This window comes from Hypanus sabinus, chromosome 7 (genome assembly GCF_030144855.1).
Source record: "Hypanus sabinus isolate sHypSab1 chromosome 7, sHypSab1.hap1, whole genome shotgun sequence".
Taxonomy (NCBI): Eukaryota; Metazoa; Chordata; class Chondrichthyes; order Myliobatiformes; family Dasyatidae; genus Hypanus; species Hypanus sabinus.
The window spans coordinates 7,806,298-7,825,085 of NC_082712.1; the positions used below are offsets into that span (position 1 = coordinate 7,806,298).

Below are 18,788 nucleotides of genomic sequence, written 5' to 3' on the forward strand. Positions count from 1 at the left end.
TTCATTTTTCTATAATCCACGTGCCAATCTAAGAGTTTTGTAAACTCTGATGTATCTGCCATTCCCATAATCCTTGGCAGAGCATTCCATGCACCCACCACTCTGTGTAAAAAAAAAAACAAGACCTCTTACATCCCCCCTGTACTTCCTCCAATCACCTTAAAATGATCCCCTTCGTATTAGCCATTTCTGCCCTGGAAAAAAGTCTCTGGCTAACAAGATGATAAGATGCCTCTTGTCATCTTGTACACTTCTATCAAGTCACCTCTCGTTCTCTTTCGCTTTAAAGGAAAAAGCCTAGGCAGCATGTTAATAAGTTTCCTCTGCACCCACTCTAAAGCCTCTACATTCGTCCTATAATGAAACAACCAGAACTGAATACAATCTTCCAAATATGGTCTAAACCAGAGTTTTGTAGAGCTCTAACATTACCTCGTAGCTCCTGAACTCAAACATCTCCATACTGTTACAGCATTTAACTCAGATGAATTAATTTTTTTTTAATTGTGAATCCTTGGCAAGTGAGTCTGCGCCTGGATAAGCAGATTCAGGATAAAGATCTCCCATCAATAATGAAGTAAGAAAGGACTATGAGAAATGGAAGAGAAGCAGATGAATGGGGGATGTGGTATCCAGATGCTCTTCCTTTCCCCTGTATCCAAGTAATCAGCTTAAGTTGATGGCAGGAATGGCTGAGGTCCCCAGAATCACTCACCTTGGGCTTTTCCTCCACTGGCTCAATTTTAGGACCTTTTTGAGCCAACAGGGAATGGATCTCCTTCCAGTCTTTGTCCAGTTTCTCAGTCAGCTCCTGCGCCTTGTCCCGCTGCACTTGCCGCTCGTGCTGCTCAAACAAGAACAAGCTTTCATAAACAAGGATAGCTTTAGAAGGGGGTTGAATGCAAAATAGGAATACGAACCAGGCATTACTGAGGCTGCTGCCAGAGATGTGCTTACAGCTTTTATCTCCTTATCCCTAACCCAATATTTGAAGGCATAAATAAAATAGATTTGGAGATAATATTTCCATTAAAGACTAACTTTATTTGTCACAGGCATTGTTTTTGCTATAACAACCAACACAGCCCGAGGGTGCACGGCATGCAGCCATAAGTGTTGGCAACATAACACACCCACAACTTATTAACCCATACACCTTTTGGAACGTGGGAGTAAACTGGAGCACCCAGATAAAACCAATGCAGTCACGGGGTGAATGTACAAACTCCTTGCAGACAACATCAGGACCCTAACCATCCAATCAGTGGTGCTGTAAAGTGTGACGCTAACTACTATGCTACCGTGCCACCCTTTAGTGGGAGAGTCTAGGACCAGAGGGCACAGCCTCACAATAGGACAGAGATAAGGAGCAATTTCATTAGCCAAAGACTAGTGAATGTTTAGAATTCATTGTCACAGACTGTTGTGGAGACCAAGTGATTATGCATATTTAAAGCAGAGGTTGATAGGTTCTTGATTTGCAAGGGTGTCTGTCGAAAGTTTAGGGGAGAAGGCAGGAGAATGGGTTTGAGAAGGACAGTAAATCAGCCATGATTGTATGGCTGAGTAGACTCAATTGGTGAATGGTCTAATTCTGCTCCAGTGTCTTTTCAAAAGGCTTTTGACAAGGTCCCACACAGGAGATTAGTGTGCAAACTTAAAGCACACGGTATTGGGGGTATGGTATTGATGTGGATAGAGAATTGGTTGGCAGACAGGAAGCAAAGAGTGGGAGTAAATGGGACCTTTTCAGAATGGCATGCAGTGACTAGTGGGGTACCGCAAGGCTCAGTGCTGGGACCCCAGTTGTTTACAATATATATTAATGATTTAGACGAGGGAAGTAAATGCAGCATCTCCAAGTTTGCGGATGACACGAAGCTGGGCGGTGGTGTTAGCTGTGAGGAGGATGCTAAGAGGATGCAGGGTGACTTGGATAGGTTAGGTGAGTGGGCAAGTTCATGGCAGATGCAATTTAATGTGGATAAATGTGAGGTTATCCACTTTGGTTGCAAGAACAGGACAACAGATTATTATCTGAACGGTGGCCGATTAGGAAAAGGGGAGATGCAACGAGACCTGGATGTCATTGTATACCAGTCATTGAAGATGGGCATGTAGGTACAGCAGGCGGTGAAAAAGGCAAATGGTATGTTGGCATTCATAGCAAAAGGATTTGAGTACAGGAGCAGGGAGGTTCTACTGCAGTTGTACAAGGCCTTGGTGAGACCGCACCTAGAATATTGTGTGCAGTTTTGGTCCCCTAATCTGAGGAAAAACATTCTTGCCATACAGGGAGTACAGAGGAGGTTCACCAGATTGTTTCCTGGGATGGCAGGACTTTCATATGAAGAAAGACTGGATCGTCTAGGCTTATACTCACTGGAATTTAGAAGATTTGAGGGGAGATCTTATTGAAACGTATAAAATTCTAAAGGGATTGGACAGGCTAGATGCAGGAAGATTGTTTCCGATGTTGGGGAAGTCCAGAATGAGGGGTCACAGTTTAAGGATAATGGGGAAGCCTTTTAGGACCGAGATGAGGAAAAACTTCTTCACACAGAGAGTGGTGAATCTGTGGAATTCTCTGCCACAGGAAACAGTTGAGGCCGGTTCATTGGCTATATTTAAGAGGAAGTTAGATACGGCCCTTGTGGCTAAAGGGATCAGGGGGTATGGAGAGAAATCAGGTACAGGGTTCTGAGTTCAGCCATGATCATACTGAATGGTGGTGCAGGTTCGAAGGGCCAAATGGCCTACTCCTGCACCTATTTTCTATGTTTCTTTGTTTTATCATTTTATTCAAGGGAAGATATCCTTGCATTGGAGGCAATTGAGGGAAGGTTCACAAGGTTAATGCCTCAGATGAATTGGCTGCCTTGGGATAAAAGGTTTGGGGAGGTTGTTCTTGTTCCTACACTCAGTGGAAATTTTTATTTATTTATTTTATTTCATTTCATTTTATTTATTTTTAGGGGAAATGAGAGGTTGGGAATGGATGCCATTCTGAGGGAATTTGGGACAGCAGCTACTGAGGAAATACTTCCCCAGTAGGGGAATTCTTGATCTAAAGAAAAGCTCAGAATGAGTTTTTAGCCAAGCAGTAATTGGGATTTAGAGGGATATGGACCAAACCTGGGCAAATAGAAAAAGCTTGGGAACTGCACCAGTCAGCAAGGATGAGTTGGGCCAAATTGTACTACTCCAGGAGGAGGAATTTTGTTTCTCAAAGTGATGTGTACCTTTAGAATTCTCCAAATGAGCTGTGGAGGTGGAGGCACTGAATACAGTAAAGGCTGTAAGGGGAATTCAAGGGACTGGTAGGAAAGTGCAGTTGAGGTCAATATTAGATCAACCATGATCTTACCAAATGGTTATGCAGGCTGGAAGGTCCTTTGGCTTTCTCCTGCCCCTACTTTTGTTCTTAAAAATAAAACAGTCAAGCCCTTCAATTGTACTTTTTTTTGAACACAGCATTGCTTTAGTCAGTGTCATACAATATGGAAAGACCTTCAACCCATTAATCCACGTCATTTGCCTGCAAGTGGCTCAAATCCCCTTAAATGTTCCCTTTCCAAGTATCCATCGGAAACCTTTTAAATATTTTTAATCCTCTGGCAGCTCATTCCATATACTGACCACCTTCTGGGTGAAAAGAATACGTACACAACGCTGGAAGAACTCAGCAGGTCAGACAGCATCCGTGAGAAAAGAGTAGCCAATGTTTCGGGCCGAGACCCTTCATCAGGAATGGGGGCGAAGAGAGGGCCGAAGCCCAGTAATAAAGCCCTCTCTTCGCCCCCATTCCTGATGAAGGGTCTCGGCCCGAAACGTTGGCTACTCTTTTCTCACGGATGCTGTCTGACCTGCTGAGTTCTTCCAGCGTTGTGTACGTATTCTTTTATCCACAGCATCTGCAGTTGAATTTTTGTGTTCAAGGTGAAAACGTTGTTCCAAAGGTTGTTATTAAATCTCTCCCCTTACCTTAAACCTGCACCCTCTAGCTCTCGATTCCCCAGCCCTGAGTAAAAGACTGTGTATAGGCTCGATTTATACACTCCTAAAAAGATCATTCCTCATTCTCATAGGCTCCAAAAACAAAAGTGCCAACTGGCTCAACCTCTCTCCATAATTCAATATGGAATTTAAAACAATACGTGCCCAACACAATAAATTGAAATAATCAACTACTTAAGAAATTAAACTTCTCTTCCTTATCTTACACTGATTTACAATGAAAGTTTTCATTCATCAACTGTTCATGTTGATAGTTCAAAGACAAGGCAGGAAGGTGGAAACAGCCGATATTCACAACTCTAACGGTGAAATGTATGAGGGAGTTCAGAGTCTTGGACCAAAACATGGACTGTTTATTAAATCAGGGGATTGCTTCATCGGATACCTCCACTCCATCTGCCATAAAGCAGAACTTCCCTCTGGCCAAACACTCTAAATGCAATTCCTATTCCGAGGTGTCGGTCCACGGCTTCCTCATGTGCCAGGATGAGGCTGGCCTCAGGGTGGAGGAGCAGCTCCTTATATTCCGTCTGGGTTGTCTCTAGACTGATGGCACAAACACCTGCACTTTACAAATGGAACCTTTGCTATCAACATTATTCTTAAAGATGCTGGGATGAGTTATGACACCCCAGAGCTTCACTTGAACTCTGCCATGGACAGTCCCAAGCTCAGCTGTGATGGAGGAGGGTTGGGCGTGGGGCTAGCAATCCCATCCCGTAAAAACCCAAAGTGACAGAAACACCGACACTCTGACCTCATTCCAGACAGAGGAAGGATCTTTGAAGATGGGCTTCACCTGGGGACAATTTGGAAGGCAGGCCCAGGAGAGAGGGCTCTAGTGAGCCTCTGTCGGCAGCCTATGCCCCAGTAGGGGTGATGGGCTTAATGAAGGAGCTTCTATTGGTTGCTGGAAATGCATTCACACTCCAGGACTTGAATTCTTCTCCTCCCAAAGATTTATCCTCAGTGTGTCCAAAGGTGTGGAGTCTTGAAGCCAATAAATACATTTACCTAATGATTATACACTACGTTCTACCAGCATTGTCACTCCTCCTTCTGCCCCACTGCTGAAACCCACCCAACTTGTTACTTCCACCTCCCTTATATTGGATTTGTTAATATTTCCACATTAACTGTCCTTATTCACAGCCTCACCCTTGGTTTTCAATGTGAAGGACAGAGGGGTTAAAAGCCTTCATCCGGCATATATAGTGTTTACTCCGTGAGCTTCATGCGAACAAGAAAGTTCCTTGCACCCTGATGATTCGGACAATAAACCAACCTCAATCTAATGTGTTCAAACATGTAGCAAGTCCAGTCCATCCACTGCCTCTGCACAAGCAACATCTTAAATTTATCAGTCATAGAGCACCATAGCACAGAAACAGGCCCTTTGGCCCATCTAGTCCCTGCCAAACTGCTATTCTAACCAGTCCCATTGACCCATGACTGGGGCCCTCCATACCCCTCCCATCCATGTATCTATCCAAACCTCTCTTAAACGTTGCAATCAAACCCACGTCCATCACTTCCTCTGGCAGTTTGTTCCATACTTGCATCACCCCCGAGTGAAGTTCCTCCTTAAATACTTCAGCTTTCACTCTGTGACTTCCAGTTCTAGTCTCACCTAACCTCAGTAGAAAAAGCGTGCTTGCTATTCCCCTCATAACTCTGTATACTTCTGATATCCGTATCGTCATGCCTTTACTGATCTAATCTCTGAAACCTCATAACCATCAGTGATGTCAGCCCTCTGTTTCTTCAGTACTCTGAATACTTGCTGCCGCCACCTGGATTTTCTCACAGGTCCTGCTCTCTCTCCTGTTAAGATGCCCCTTAAAACCAAGGTCACGTCATTTCAATATCTCCTTGTGTCACTTGATGTCAGATTTTGTCAAGACATCTTGGTACATTCCGTATGAATGTCGCTAAACCGCCTCTACTGCGTCACTTATTCTCTGTCACTCCAGACTCTCCATCTAACACCGCAAATTGCATGCCCTTAACATTTGTTCCAATTCTGCTTCACCTTTAAAGAAACTGGTGTTCATGTATCTCCTGAAGGCCACCTCCTTTGTAGTTTAATCCCCAGTAAACTTTTATAGTCTCCAGTATCCCATGAAGCTCTCTGAGGCATCCTATTATGTGAAGTTAGTATGAGAGGAAGCGAGTGTTCTAACATTAAACATCACCAATATTCACAACCCACAGCTACAGGCAAAGTTCATGTGGCTAAAGGCAGATGGTGTGGTAGATTGAACTGTTGTGTTACAATTCCCCACTCTATCCTACCCCCAGTGTCCTGCAAAGTGTACCTTCTCCTTTTTGGATTTAATGATAAGTTCTTCAATGAACTCTCTCCGGGATTTGGGCTTCTGCTCCTCTTCATCACCTTTAGAAGATGCTTTCTTCTGTAACAAGCCACCACCTCCAAAGTGCGCGGCAGCCGTGAACTCCGCTGTGGGCAGTGAGAGAACATGTTACTCAGGAATCAGCGAATCCTTTACTTAAACAAAGCCTCCTGGCGCCTGGAGTTACTGTTCTTAATTTTTGTAATCTTAGTACTATTCAAGCTAGGTTGATAAATCAGTGTAAAGATCCTTCCAAATATGCTGAGAGAGGATTAAAATTGCAAAGGTATTAAATATAATCTTCCAGCCCTAGCCAACATAACTACAGATATCAATCCACTCTAAGGGAAGGAAGCAAAGACGGAATTTATAGGCCAGTTCGCTGAGGTGTTGGTCAGACCATACTTGTGCGTCTCTTAACTAAGGATGTGCTGGCATTGGAGAGGGTCCAAAGGAAGTTAGGAGAATAATTACAGGAAAGAAAGCGTTAACTTATGAAGAGAGTTTGATGGCTCTGGGTCTGTATTCGCTAGAGTTTAGAAGAATGAGGGAGGATTTCACTGAAAGGCCAAGGTACAGTGGATATGAAAAGGAAGTTTCCTATAGTGGGGAATCCAGGACCAGAGGACACAGCCTCAGAATAGAAGGACGTCCCTTTAGATTAGAGATAAGAAGGAATTTCTTTAGCTAGATGGTGGTGAATTCAGTGCTGAAGATGACCATGGAGGCCAAGTCATCTAGTATACTTAAAGTGAAGGTTGATAGTTTGATTAGTTAGGCTGTCAAAAGTTATGGAGAAAAGCAGGAGAACAGAGTTGAGAGGGATAATAAATCAGTCATGATGGAATTGTGGAGTGGACTTGACAGACCAAATGACTTAATTCTGCTCTCATGTTTCCTAATTGTTTTACCTTTGCTCAATAGGTAAGGGGAAAGATTTATTAGAATCCAAGGGCAGTATAGATCATAGATCCAAAGTTCAAAGCAAAATTTATTATCAAAATATGTATGTTACCTCTGTGATCCGTTTTCTTGCAGGCATCCACAGGAAAATAAAATACCACAGGAATTATGAAAAACTACACATAAATAAAGACTGACAGGCAAAAATAATACTGAGAACGAGGGTTGTAAAGAGTCCTTGAATGTGAGTCTGCTGTAGGTTGTAGAATCAGATCAGAGTTTAGGTGAGTGAAATTATTCACATTAGTTCAAGAGCCTGATGGCTGGAGGAGAGGTACTGCTCTTGAATCCAGTGGTATGGGGCCTAAAGCTCCTGTACCTCCTGCCCAGTGGTAGTAACGAGAAGAGGGCATGGCCTGGATGATGGGGGTCTATGATGATGGATGCTGTCTTCTTGTGGCATTTTGCTCAGTGGCAGAAAGGGCTTTCTTCTCTGATGGACAACCACTTTCCACCATTTTCAGCAGGCTTCTGCATATTATAGGAGAGGGTAATTTGTGATACTGTGGCGACCCACTTCCCAGCGCAATCAAACCGGCTCACAAAGTGGCGTGTGCCGGAATTGAGACTGGTCCCAAAGAGGGCGCCAAGCCTGCTTCACCAGCAAGGGGAAAAGCCCGCGCGCGGGATGGGACTGCGAATACGCGCCCCCTACAGCATTCCCACCCGGGGAGGGCGGGAATAGGAAGGCTTTAAAGCGAGGCCGCAAAGTTTAAATAAACCTCTTTCGCAACTACAGCTCACCGACTACGTGTCGTTATTTCAGCGCTGCGTGTAGCACACCACTACAATACTTTCCTCAGGATTTCTTTACCAAAGTGCTTTTCAAAGCAGTGTAACTGATCAGCGTTCGCGTCAGTTCCCATACTCACCAGAGAGTTTGCCTTTTTCTTCCGTGTCACTGTCGCTGTCTGGTCTGTCATTGAAGGTCTCAATGTCTGCCAAAGACTGCCCATAATGGGTCAGATCCTCATCCTCGTTCAGGTTGTAGATGCTCTTCTTCGTGTGGAGGCGCTAAAACAATACCAATGACGATTAAGAATCTAAATGGGCCTTAAGTGCAGTCCACTTAGGATAGGTAAATTAACAAAGGGTGAATAAAGAAAGAAATATATCATCTCAATCACAAATCTTTGCTGATGATTGTGCAATCGTGGCAATTGGCCTCTCAGGCCTAACGAGCCACGCCATCCAATTACACCCACATGACCAATTAACCTACCAATCCGTGTATTTTTGGAATGTGAGTGGAAACCAGAGCATCTGAAGAAAACCCACACAATCACAGGGAGAAAGCACAAACTCTTTATTGACAGCAGAGGGTCGCCTGCCCTGCAAGTCATTATGCTAACCATTACGTCACTGTGCCGCCCCTTTACAGTGAAATGTGTTGTGTGCATCAATGACAACACAGTCTGAGGATGTGCTGGGAGCATCCTATAAGCGGTGCTATTCATCCCGTGCAACATAGCATGCCCACACTTATTAGTCCTTATCCATACACGTGTCTTTGTAATGTGAAGCACCCAGAAGAAACCCATGAAGTCATAGGAAGGACATATAAACCTCTCACAGATGACATCAGAATTGAACTCTGAACTGTGTCACATCGAGCAAGTTGTAATTGTGGCATGCTAACCACTCCGCTACCATGGTGCCCTAACATCTGCAACGGATTGAAATTATTTAGCAAACATTTAGACAGAAAGGTTTCATTTCCTCTTGTGGAATGAGTGGGAATGAAATCAGAATCATAATCGCAAGACACTTTGCAGACGCTGGAAGTCCTAAGTAATACACGCAAAATGCTGGAGGAACTCAGCAGGTCAGGCAGCACCTATGGAAGTGAATAGTCAATGTTTCAGGCCGAGACTCCTTCAACAAGACTGGAAAGGGAGAAGAAGCCAAAATAAGGTGATGGGTGGAGGGGAAGGAGCACCACTGGTAATAGACAAGGTGAAACCAGATGAGAGGTTAGGTGGGGGTGGGGGGAATGAAATGAGAAGCTGGGAGGAGATAGATGAAAGAGGTATAGGGTGAAGAATTCATGGTTAACTCAGAACAGGAAACGAATCAAAAGAAACTGATAAAGCTGCAAGGAATTGGTTTATTATTGGCACATGAACCAAAATACATTGAAAAGTTTGTCTTGCATAGTTGTCAATAGATCAGATCATGATCATTGAGGTAGAACACAGTAAATAATACAATGCAGAATGAAATGTAACAGCCACAGAGCAGGTAGACAAAAAGGTGCAAGATCCTAACAAGGCAGATTGAGAGCTCAAGAGTCCATTTTATACAAAGGAGGGTGAGGGAAGGGGATACCTCTGATCAGAAGAAATCAGAGGGACCCTGGGGATAAGCTGTATTTGCTCAGTGAGTGAATGGGAGCAGTCAGAGCGAGAGTGTAGGCAAAAGGATTCACCTCCTGTGCCCCTGGTCACGTGATTCCATTGTACATCCCATCTGGCTTTACAAACTTATACCTCAACAACAACTGCCGCCATCACACTTCCCAATGTACAGCGGTTCTCTCCTTTGATAAACCTGGAGTGTCTCCCCCAGGAAGTAAGACTATTAAGCATGACAATCCTACAGAATGGTTACAAGGTGAAAAACCAGGAAACCTAACAATGGGGAGGCACCAGTCTCTACCGTCTGTCTTCCCCATATTTCCATGGTTTTTGGAAGGATAACCAGGATCATGAAGAAATACTGGATAAATACCATCCGTAAGGAAGCTCAAATCACAGCTTACATGGGTCAAAGAATACCTGAGACTCAGGTCGGCTGGCGTTTACAGGAATCCCTGTGAATGCACAGCAATGTAAATTGGCCAAACAGGACGCATGGTGTAAACACTCATCAAGGAGCACAGGAGGTGTATCCATTTGGGTTACCCGGGGAAATCGGCAATAGCAGAACACTACATTCACAATGGCCATAGGATTGACTTTGACAGCACAAAGCCACTGTGCCACGCCAATGGCTTTTGGGATTGCCTGGTAAAAGAAGCCATTGAAATAAAACTAGTGGAAAAGAATTTTAACCAAGACGAATGTCTTACTCTAAGTCAGAACTGGAATTCTTCTGTAAACAAGGTGGGAGAGCAGAAACCTGACTGAATGAGGTCCAACCAATAAGGAGTGAAAATAAAATGATTTCACTACTTTAACAAGTTAGGAATTACAAAGAATTTGAAGGTATCGACAATGTTACAATGAAAATGAAGATTTGGAGGATGCAATGATCTAAAGCAATGTATGAAGGTTGTCCATTATCTGCACTAGGTGTCTGTGCTGAATTTATTTACAGTCAATCAAAAGAACATGGCAAATAAATTCCTCCATTGATAATTATTAGGAACCAATACAACTTTATAGCACTGCAATAGCAATAGTTGTGTTCTAAATTATTACTCAGATGGTAGTCTGTCTTTTTTTTATATCTTTTAACTATTTCTATCCAACTTTGTCTAATCGAGGCTGCTGCTTAATTGGGCTAAAATGTACTGGTCCCAATGTATGCCAATTAACCAGAATCCACCATACTAATTGAAATTCATTTCCTTGTGGACGTTCACAGCAAATATAAAGAAACACAATATAATCAATGAAAAACCACACACAAAAAGATGGACAACCAACCAATGTTCAAAAACAAAAATTCAAATAAAACAAGTAATAAAAATGAATAAACTGTGAATAGAGAATATGAAATGATGAGTCCTTGAAAGTGAGTCCATAGGTAGAGGGAACAGTTCAGTGTTGGGGTAAGTGAAGTTATCCCCTCTAGTTCAAGAGTCTAATGGTTGAGGGGTAATAACTGTTTCTGAACCCAGTGGTGTGTGCCCTGAGGCTCCTGTTCCTCCTTCCTGATGTCAGCTACGACAACAGCGTGGACCTAAAGTTACAAGTCTTCCAATGATAAGCTGTAAACCAGGCTCAAGAGAGCTGAGTACTCAGTGAAGAAATACCTATACCATTCAGATTGGGACCACTTTCACTAAACTGTTTCATTTTCTTTTTTACCTGCCGCTCCAGAGAGAATCTCTTTGCCATCTTCTCATCTTCTGTTAACTCCGTATCATATTCACCAAACCTTTTGTCTATAAATGTATTGGTCTTCCCCTGGCTTTGGTACTCTTTCAGCAGAGTCTCTGTACGCTGGAAAATGAGAATAATAAATGCAACGTAAGTGTTACCAGTAAAAACAAACAGCCCAATGTTAATGCTATTTATTGACATCTAGCTTGAATAAACCCAAATCTCTTATAGCCATTGTTTTTTTCAAACAAATCTCTTTGATTCACTGGGAATCAGTTATAAGTGACAAGATGCAGAACACACTTAGATTTTGAAAGACAAAAATTATGGCACAAAATCTGTTAGTGCAAATGTTTGTTACGTTACCTTTCTCAGATGGCATACAGGCGTGAGTCAGATCAGCTGGTTGAGTGGTGTCACAACAACCTTGTACTCAATGTCAGCAAAACCAAGGAATTGATTAAGGACTGCAGGAAGGGAAACACACACACACCAATCTTCATTGAGGGTCAGCAGTGGAAAGGGTGAACAAATAGCAGGGGAGCTGCGTGGCCTCAGTTAGAGTGAGTGCTAGGTCTCAACCTGCAGTGTTGCCTGTTTACAGCTGCCCAGGAGAGAGGCATCGGAGCCGGTGCTCTCTGTCCAATCTGAAGTCAGTGCTGCCCCCAGTGTTCACTCGTCAGCAGAAAAGCCCTTTTGCAGATTTCTATGACATTCATTAACTCTGGCTTGGACGATAAATTTTTGTGTGACTATATTTTAACCAATATCTTGCATAAGCTTGCTATCTTATATTTGCCATATGTGCCTTGTGCTGTGTGTAACTGTTTGGACTGTGTTTTGTACCTTGGCCCTGGAATAATGCCATTTCGCTTGGCTGTACTGATGGATATTCATGTGTGGTTGAATGACAATTAAACTTTGAAACTGAGGTTACTGAGTATCAACACCTTAATGAATCTTTCCTGGGCCCAATGCAGTCACGGAGGTGCCTCATCAGCGACTCCACTTCAAAAAGAGTTTGAAAAGATTTGGTACATCACCAAAAAACACTTGAAAGTTTCTATCGATGTCCAGAGATGTGTTGACACATTCTGACTGGCTGCAGAATGCTCTGGTATGGATGGATCGCTGCACAGGATCACAAGAGACTGCTGCATCACAGACACAACCCTGCCCACTATCAGGGTCAATCCCCACTATCTGAGGCAATGCCTCAAGAAAGCAGCATCCTTCACTAAGGGCCTTCACCACCTGCGATATTCCCTCTTCACATTAGACAGACATACTTTATTGATCCTGAGGGAAATTGGGTTTCATTACAGCCGCACCAACCAAGAATAGTGAAGAAATATAGCAATATAAAACCATAAATAATTAAATAATAATAAGTTACTCATGCAAAGTGGAAATAAGTCCAGGACCAGCCTATTGGCTCAGGGTGTCTGACACTCCAAGGGAGGAGTTGTAAAGTTTGATGGTCACAGGTAGGAATGACTTCCTGTGACGCTCAGTGTTGCATCTCGGTGGAATGAGTCTCCTGTGCCTAACCAGTACATTATGAAGTAGATGGGAGACATTGTCCAAGATGGCATTAAACTTGAACAGCATCCTCTTTTCAGACACCACTGTCAGAGAGTCCAGTTCCACCCCCACAATATCACTGGCTTTACGAATGAGTTTGTTGATTCTGTTGGTGTCTGCTACCCTCAGCCTGCTGCCCCAGCACACAATAGCAAACATGATAGCACTGGCCACCACAGACTCGTAGAACATCCTCAGCATCTTCTGGCAGATGCTGAGATTACTACCTGGAGCCTGAAGATCCACACTCAACGATTTAAGAACAGCTCTTTCCTCTACACCACCAGCTTTCTGAATGGTCCATGAATATGATTTCAGCGTTCAAAATTTGCTAGCAACTCTCAAACTTCACGTTTACTTACTTACACAATAAGAGCACTCACAATCTACCAGCAAGTTCTGGCCCACCACCTTTCTGTTTAGTGGAGAGTTGTAGAACGCACATCATTTAAAAGAAAAAAATACACACCAAAGGAAATAAATAGGGTAGACATTTAACTAAATGATCCTCATCAAGAACTTTCCTCATTTTCTGTGAAAGACCATAATATTCAGAGAAACTCCAGAACCAATGTCCTGTCTGGCATCTGCTGCTGACAGTCAGAGACACAGTGCAGCACTGAACACTCCTACTTGTTACAAGCACAAGTAATGTAAATTTCAAAGAACATACGTATAAGATCATAAGACATAGAAGCAGAATTGGGCCATTCAGCCCACCACTGCATCATGGCTGATCCCAGATCCCACCCAATCCCTTACACCTGTCTTCTCAGCATATCCTTTGATGCCCTGACCAATCAGGAAACGATCAACTTCCACCTTAAACATGCCCACAGACTTAGCCTCCATTGCAGATTGTGACAGAGCATTCCACAGATCCACTACTCTCTGGCTAAAAAAGTTCCTCCATACCTCTGTTTTAAAAGGTCGCCCCTCAATTTTGAGGCTGTGCCCACTAGTTCTGGATGCCCCCACCAGACGAAAACATCCTCTCCACATTCACCCTATCTGGTCCTTTCAACATTAGGTAGGTTTCAATGAGATTCCCACACATTCTTCTAAATTCCAGTGAGTACAGGCCCAAAGCTGCCAAAAACTCCTCATATGTTAACTCCTTCGTTTCCTGAAACATCCTCGTGAACCTCCTCTGGACTCTCTCCAATTATAACACATGCTTTCTGAGATATGGGGCCCAAAACTGTTGGCAAAAGTCTAAGCACAGCCTGACTAGAGTCTTACAAAGCCTCAGCATTACCTCCTCGCTTTTATATTCTGTTCCCCTTGAAATAAATGCCAACACTGCATTTGCCTTTTTTACCACACTCATCCTGTAAATTAACCTTCTATGAGTCTTGCACGAGGACTCCTAAGTCACTCTGCACCTCTGATGTTTGAACATTCTCCCTATTTAGATAATAATCTGCACTATTGTTCCTTTTACTAAAATGCATTACCATTAGTTTCCCAACACTGTATTCCATCTGCCACTCTTTTGCCCATTCTTCCAATCTGTGTAACTCCTGTTGAAACTGTTACCCACCCCTCAGCACTACCTACCTCTCCACTTAGCTTCATATCATCTGCAAACTTTGACACAAAACCATCAATTCCATTATCCAAATCATTGATAAATGATGTGATAAGTAGTGGTCCCAATACTGACCCCTGAGGAACACCAGTAATCATCGGCAGCCAACCAGAAAAGGCCCCTTTTCTTCCCACTTGCTGCCTCCTGCCTGTCAGCCATTCCTCTGTCCATGCCAGTATCCTTCTTGTAATGACAGGATTTTTTCTTGTTAAGCATGTGTAGCACCTTTTCAAATGCCTTTTGAAAATCCAAGTAAATGACATCCACTGCCTCTCCTTTGTCCACCCTGCTTGTTACATCCTCGAAGAACTCCAACAGATTTGTCAGGCAAGGTTTCGCTTTAAAGAAACAATGCTGACTTAGACTTATTTTATCATAAGTCTCCAAGTACCTCGAAACCTCATCCTTAATAATGGACTCCAACACTTTCCTAACCACTGAGGTTCAGCTAACTGGCCTATAGTTTCCTTCCTTTTGCCTTCCTCTCTTCTTAAAGAGTGGAGTGACATTTGCAATTTTCCAGTCCACTGGGACCTTGTCGGAATCAAGTGATTCTTGAAATATCATGACCAATGCATCCGTTATCTCTTCAGTAACCTTCCACTGGACTCTGGGATGTAGTCCACCTGGCCCAGGTGACTTATCCACATAAGACCTTTGATTTGCCCAGCACTTTTTCCTTTGTAATAGCAATGTCACTCACTCCTGCTCCCTGACACTCACGGATTTCTGGCTCACTGCTAGTGTTGTCCACAGTAAGGACAGATGCAAAGTACACATTAAGTTAATCTGCCATTTCTTTGTCCCCCATTATTAATTCACCAGCATCATTTTCCAGTGGTCCAATATCAAGTCCCAGCTCCATTTTACTCTCTATATAACTGAAAAAACTTTTTGTATCCTGCTTGATATTATTGACTAGTTTGCCCTTATATTTCATCTTTTCCCTTCTTATAGGCCTTTTAGCTGCCTTTTGTTAGGTTTTAATAGCTTCCCAATCATTCAACTTCCCACTCACTTCTGCTACCTTATATGCTCTTTCCTTGGCTTTTACGCAGTCCTCAACTTAACTTGTCGGCCACGGTTGCCCAGCCTTGTTTTTGAGAACTTCTTCCTCTGTGGGACATATCTACCCCGTACCTTGTGAACTATTCCCAGAAACTTCAGCCACCTCTGCTCTGCTGTCATCCCCGCCACTTTCCTCTCTAATCCACCTGGGCAAGCTCCTCTCTCATGCTTCCGTAATTCCCTTTATTCCATTGTGATACTGATACATGTGACATATGCTTCTCCCTCTCAAATTACAGTACGAATTCAATCATATTATGATCACTCCCTCCTAAGGGTTTATTTACATTAAACTCCCTAATAAGATTTGGGTCATTACACAACACCCAATCTAACACAACCTTTCCCCTGGTAGGCTCAAGCACAAGCTGCTCTAAAAAAACATCTCGTAGGCATTCAACAAATTCCCTCTCTTGCGATCTGACACCAGCCTGATTTTCCCAATCCCTTTGCATATTGAAGTCCCCCATTGTGTCATTACCCTTATTACATGCCCTTTCCAACCCCACATCTTGGCTACTATTTGGAGGCCTATATATGATTCTCCTAGTGTTTTTTTTACCCTTGCAGTTTCTTAATTCCACCCACAAAAATTCAACATTCTCTGACCCTCTGTCACCTCTTTCTAAAGATGTAATTTCATCTCTTACCAACAGAGCCACACCACCGCCTATGCCTTCCTGCCTGTCCTTTCCATACAAAGTATATCCTTTGTTAAGTTCCCAACTATGGCCATCTTTCAGCCACAACTCAGTGATGCCTACAACGTCACACCAACCAATCTCTAATTGCACCACGAGTTCATCCACTTTATTCTGAATGCTATGTGCATTTAAATACAGCACCTTCAGTCCTGTAGTCTTCACCATTTTGTATTTTGCCTTTGTGGTACAATTTAACTCTTGCTCTGTCTGCATTTGTACCCAATCTTCAGCTTGTCCCTTCCTTACATTCATGTTACATCCATCATCTGCTTGTAAACCTGCTGGCTGATCCTCAGCTCTGTCATTCTGGTTCCCATCCCCCTGCCATATTAGTTTAACCACCCCCAAGAGCTCGAGTAAACCTGCCCTTGAGATTCATTTTCTCTTCCGGGCACTTACAGGAAAATAAAGAAATACAACAGAATTAGTGAAAAACTACACATAAATAAAGACAAACAGCTAACGTGCAAAGGAAGACAAACTGCAAATTGAAAAATACATATAGAATTCCTGAAAGTGAGTCTGTGGAACCAGTTCAGTGTTGAGGTGGGTGAAGTTATCCACATTAGTCCAGGAGTCTGATGGATGGAGGGGAATACCTGTTCCTGAACCTGGAACAGACTGAAGGCTCCTCTCCCTCTTGCCCAATGGTAATTCACAAAAACTGAAAAGCTGTAGTGTATAGCTGAGGGTTTGCAGTCAACCGACCCCTGACCAGGAGATACAGTGTTGGCTAATTAACTAACTAGGACTTCATTCCTTTAAGGAAATCCAACTGTAAACTGAAACATGGGAATAGCACAGTGGGTTTGATCAGACAAGGCAGAATATCCCAGGCTACCACTGGTCAAAGGGTTTAGCCTTTAGGAGGGCATAGGAAATGTCCTGTAACGATGGACAAGAGCATTCGCATCCAGCTCTCTAATATGCTAACTTGCATACCACTCTGATATATCCCTTGTGACATCAGCTCAGACGGGCATTTATTGTATTCAGAGTTATAGCACAGTAACATTCTCTTCCAGCCCAACGAGCCCACATCGCCCAATTAAACTCATGTCACCAACTTAGCTACTAATGCATACATTTGAAATGTTGAGGATACCACAAATTCATGGGGAGATCGTACAAACTCTTTACGGGCAGCAGCAGAAGTTGAACCCAGGTTGCTGGCACTGTAAGTGTTATGCTAACCGTCATGCTACCATACAACCTTTCACCAAAAACAGGGACTCCTCTTGCTCTGTGAGAGCAACTGCTCCATTGCTTACGGAGTAACTGTCCTGGTTAAGCTGATCATACTCTTTTGGCATTCCCACATCCGGGCAGACTTCTCCCAAACCCTACGACCTAACCAATTCTGTTAGGAAATCTTCTGTTTCCTTGGTGCTGTGCAGTAGGTTGGCATGGAGATTTGGGGATGGGAATAAGATGTAGCAAAAGCCAAGCATCATAGTCACGATGTTGAAACCACTACTTGGAATTAGTGTAATTTTGGCAAATGTACAAGTACAAACCCCATTTCCAGAAAAGTTGGGATCTTTTCCAAAATGCAATAAAAACAAAAATCTGTGATATGTTAATTCACGTGAACCTTTATTTAACTGACAAAAGTACAAAGAAAAGATTTTCAATAGTTTTACTGACCAACTTAATTCTATTTTGTAAATATAGAAATTTAGAATTTGATGGCTGCAACACACTCAACAAAAGTTGGGACAGATTTAAAATAAGATTGAAAAGTGCACAGAATATTCAAGTAACACCGGTTTGGAAGACTCCACATTAAGCAGGCTAATTGGTAGCAGGTGAGGTATCATGACTGGGTATAAAAGTAGCGTCCATCAGAGGCTCAGTCTTTGCAAGCAAGGATGGGTCGTGGCTAACCCCTTTGTGCCAAAATTCGTGAGAGAATTGTTAGTCAGTTCAAAAGGAACATTTCCCAATGCAAGATTGCAGAGAATTTAGGTCTTTCAACATCTACAGTACATAATATTGTGAAAAGATTCAGAGGATTCAGAGACATCTCAGTGCATAAAGGGCAAGGTCACAAACCACTGTTGAATGTGCGTGATCTTCGAGCCCTCAGGTGGCACTGCCTAAGAAACCGTCATGCTACTGTGACATTTATAGCCACCTGGGCTCGGGAGTACTTCGGAAAACCATTGTCACTTAACACAGTCCGTCGCTGCATCCAGAAATGCAACTTGAAACTGTATTATGCAAGGAGGAAGCCATACATCAACTCTTTGCAGAAATGCAGGCGAGTTCTCTGGGCCCGAGCTCATCTCAGATGGACCGAAAGACTGTGGAACCGTGTGCTGTGGTCAGATTAGTCCACATTTCAGCTAGTTTTTGGAAAAAACAGGAGTTGAGTTCTCCGTGCCAAAGGTGAAAATGACCATCCTTATTGTTATCAGCGAAAGGTGCAAAAGCCAGCATCTGTGATGGTATGGGG

The 18,788-nt window shown here is 43.1% G+C and overlaps 1 protein-coding gene across 4 annotated transcripts in view; it reads right to left on the bottom strand.

Annotated features, from left to right (window-relative positions):
• Positions 1-18,788, bottom strand: part of nop14 (NOP14 nucleolar protein homolog (yeast)) — a 76,849-nt gene that overhangs the window by 43,530 nt on the left and 14,531 nt on the right. For all 4 annotated transcript variants that reach the window (XM_059974150.1, XM_059974148.1, XM_059974147.1 and 1 more), the window contains exons 3-6: positions 11,369-11,503; positions 8,207-8,348; positions 6,336-6,478; positions 716-844 (exon numbers count right to left, since the gene is read on the bottom strand). In XM_059974150.1, coding sequence (XP_059830133.1) covers positions 716-844; positions 6,336-6,478; positions 8,207-8,348; positions 11,369-11,503 — 549 coding nt within the window. The remainder of the gene's footprint in view (positions 1-715; positions 845-6,335; positions 6,479-8,206; positions 8,349-11,368; positions 11,504-18,788) is intronic.